The sequence below is a fragment of the Lutra lutra genome, chromosome 8 (genome assembly GCF_902655055.1).
Source record: "Lutra lutra chromosome 8, mLutLut1.2, whole genome shotgun sequence".
NCBI classification, from domain to species: Eukaryota; Metazoa; Chordata; class Mammalia; order Carnivora; family Mustelidae; genus Lutra; species Lutra lutra.
The window spans coordinates 52,015,694-52,019,169 of NC_062285.1; the positions used below are offsets into that span (position 1 = coordinate 52,015,694).

The 3,476-nt window shown below is 37.8% G+C and overlaps 1 protein-coding gene across 1 annotated transcript; it reads right to left on the reverse strand.

The window, feature by feature from the left end:
- Positions 1 to 668: 668 nt before the first annotated feature.
- Positions 669 to 1,607, reverse strand: LOC125106872 (olfactory receptor 6C4-like). The gene has a single exon (XM_047741478.1). The coding sequence runs from the start codon at positions 1,605 to 1,607 to the stop codon at positions 669 to 671; it is 939 nt and encodes a 312-aa protein (XP_047597434.1).
- Positions 1,608 to 3,476: the final 1,869 nt, after the last annotated feature.

A 3,476-nucleotide genomic window follows, 5' to 3' on the forward strand; every position in this document is an offset into this window, starting at 1 on the left:
AAAAAAAAATCTGTTTAAATTGAGTCCAAAGATTCCTTAGTTAACAGTTTTCCTTCTGATTTCAGCTCTCAAATGAGAGTCAGAGTTGTCCTTGTGAACAATCATGAGATTCCATGCTGTCCCCTAGAGTGGGAAATATTTTCTGTAGGAGATGCTAGAAAGAGGTAATCTTTAAGAACTATAAGAGGGAGGAAGCTTGAGAAAGCAAATTGGTGAAAACCTGAGAAAGATTATCTGGAGTAGAATTTGTTTTTGTGTATGACCTCATAAATTACATTTTCTGGGAAGTACCTAGGAATTTCTGACAAAAAGTGCCTACAAGTTTTTGATAGTTATTGATAAGATGAAGAGCTTCTTGTTGAAAAATAGACTTATTCATTCAGCTGATCACCAAATTTATGATAAGCAAAATAATTTTTAATCACATAGTTCTTTTTTGTATGTACTTTAAAGATATTTTTCCCTAGTTTTTGCCTTTATTAAAAGATATGTATCATAAAAATTATCTTTGAATATCTTTCTCTTGCTTGCAAATTTGAAATAAAATTTTGATACATATGCATAATCCATTGATATGAGCAATTACTTTGAAAGATTTCAGAAACTCAAGTTATCAGTTGGAGTAACTTCATGAATTTCATTCAGAATTTTTATTGATTTTGAGGCCATTAAAATGAATAAAGACGCACTATTTTCCTGGTGACATCCTTGAAAGCTTGTTTTACTTGTTTGTTCCTTAGAGTGTAAATGAATGGGTTCAATAAAGGGGCAACTGAGGTATTGAGCACAGCTACTCCCTTATTGAAAGCAACTCCTTCTCTTGCTGAGGGCTTTATATACATGAAGATGCAACTGCCATAAGAAAGGGAGATGACAATCATGTGGGAAAAACACGTGGAAAAGGCCTTTTTCCTTTGCTGAGCAGAAGGGATCCTGAGGACAGTCCAGACAATGTTTGTATAGGAGAGAATCACCAGTACCAGTGTGACCACCAAGGTGACAACTGCTAAGATAAAGTCAAGCAGCTCCAGGAATCTTGTGTCTGAGCAAGATATTTCTAGGAGGGGCCCATAGTCACAATAGTAATGATTCAGCATGTTGGAGGCACAGAAATCCAGCTGACTGGTGAGGATGATTGGGGATATGATGATTAGAAATCCAGCCAACCAAGAGCAGAGAACCAGCTGGATGCAGACCTTGCTGCTCATGATGGTCAGGTAATGCAGGGGTTTGCAGATGGCCACATAGCGGTCATAGGACATGGCAGCCAGAAGGTAAAACTCCGTAGCTCCGAAGAAGATGGCAAAGAAATACTGAGTGAAACAGCCAGCAAAGCTGATGGTCTTGTTGCCAGTTGTGATGCTGAACAGCAGCCTGGGAGTGAAAGTGGTTGTAAAGGAAATTTCTAAGAAGGAGAAATTCCGGAGGAAGAAATACATGGGAGTCTGGAGGTGGGAGTCTAGTAGTGTAAGGATGATGATTGTCAGGTTTCCAATGATGCTGAATATGTAGGTGAGGAGGAGAAATATAAAGATTACAAGTTTGATCTCTGGGATGTCTGTTAGTCCCAACAGAATGAATTCTGTCAGAAAGGTTTGGTTTTTCATTGCTAACCTTTGCTGCCTGTGAAGCTGAGAAGGAGACAAATGAGTGATGAGAAGAATAGCAAAGTTCAGGAATATTGAATGAGGATGTGGCTTTACCTTGGAATTTGTTCATGGGAAATTCTTTAGTCCAGCTGACTAAAGGAGAATGTTGATCTCAATCTGGCCCTTCACAAAATCTGTATAATAAAGTCCCCATTTAGGAGGTTTTATTTCTGAGACCTTTTCCTTAGAACAACACATGGCCACCGAGCTCTTCTTAATGTATATTGTGTATTTTTTCTTTTCTTTCTTTTTTTTTTTTTTTTAGAGATATAGAGATAGCGATAGCGATAGAGAGAGATAGCATGTGAGTGGGGGTTAGGGGAGGAACAGATGGAAAGGGAGAGAGAGAGAATCTTAAGCAGGATCTATACCCAGTTTGGAGCCAGTGCTGGGCTCGATCTCATTATCCTGAGATCATGACCTGAGCTGAAATTAAGAGTCAGATGCTTAACCAACTGAGCCACCTAGGCACCTGGCATATTATGCATTTTCATTTTTACTGTCTTTTTCTTACTTTTCCTCTCATATCTATGCAGCCCTTTTCCTATGATAGGAATGTCCCTTTCTTCAGCCTTATTGCTTTAATTATTTGCTTCATTGCCCTCTTCAACATACTGGATATCTGTCCTATCCTTTTGTTCTATCTGATAACAATCCCCAGCTGTGCAATGCAGGAGTGGCTAGTTCTTTTTATGTGTTCTTGCTTTTGTGTCTGGCAGCAGGGCTAGGGAAAGCTTTGGAACATTGAATTCTTTCTGTCTGAAGCCCTTTCTCCTGGTTTCAACTGACTGGAGAGAGATAAGAGATTTTTTAATAATTCCAGGAAAGCTTTCTTTAACTGCTTTAAATACTCAGGGAGGAATGTTTATCTAGACCTGGATCCCTTCTTATACTCGTTCAGACTCTAGGACATAGATAAAACTCTGGTGTAGACAACTGGGGAAAGGTCACCCTGGTCCTTAAGATTAGAAGGATTGCTCCCAGGAAAGAACTTGCTAGGTTCAAGGATGCGCTTGGGCATTTACCTTGCATTCTGATCTTCCAGATTCCCAGAAACTAAGGAATGTCAAGATCCTTTCTGAGGTGAGTGCTTATCTGGAACAAATACACAGTGGAACCCATCCATGAACGTGGATCATTGTTATCATTGGACTACAAGGTCTAGGAAATGTCATACTCTGACTGGGAGGCTTAGACTTTTGTTCACTAGCTTCTGGTCTTTGATGAATTATTTAGATTGTCATTCAAAAATTTACATTCATATTTCACATAAATACCAGCATAGGTATACATATCTTTGAACATATTCATTTTATCATTGTTTGAAATATTGAAAAATTGTCAACAATAAAAATTCCACCAATAGGTGAATGGCTAAATAAGTTATGATCATTCCTAGTTGGAATAAATGGGAGGTTGATTTATACTGCCTTGGATATAATCACAGCACATTGTTAGTGAAATTAACAGTTGCTGCTCATTACATATTGTGTGATTTTATCTGTGTAAGGAATTGGAAATTTATATGTATATTTCGAAGTGCATAGAAAATAATCTGGAAGAATACCAAATGATCAATGATAGCTATTTCTGGAGTGCCACTGAACAAAAAGATGGAAGACTTTTCCTTTTACTTTATACCCATCTTGATCATTAAAATAAAAAAAAAAAACCCATAATTTGTAATGGTAAAAAACAGTAGCAATCACAATCAGGTCTTCTAATCCATCATCATAGAAGGGGTAACACTGATGACTGTGAACATACTCACTTTTGCCACTTAGGAAAGATGATGAGAGATTTTACCTCTGGATGCTATGGGTCAAA

Excerpts from the sequence above, each read along its gene's own strand:
- LOC125106872 (XM_047741478.1), bottom strand. The coding sequence starts at position 1,607 with ATGAAAAACCAAACCTTTCTGACAGAATTCATTCTGTTGGGACTAACA.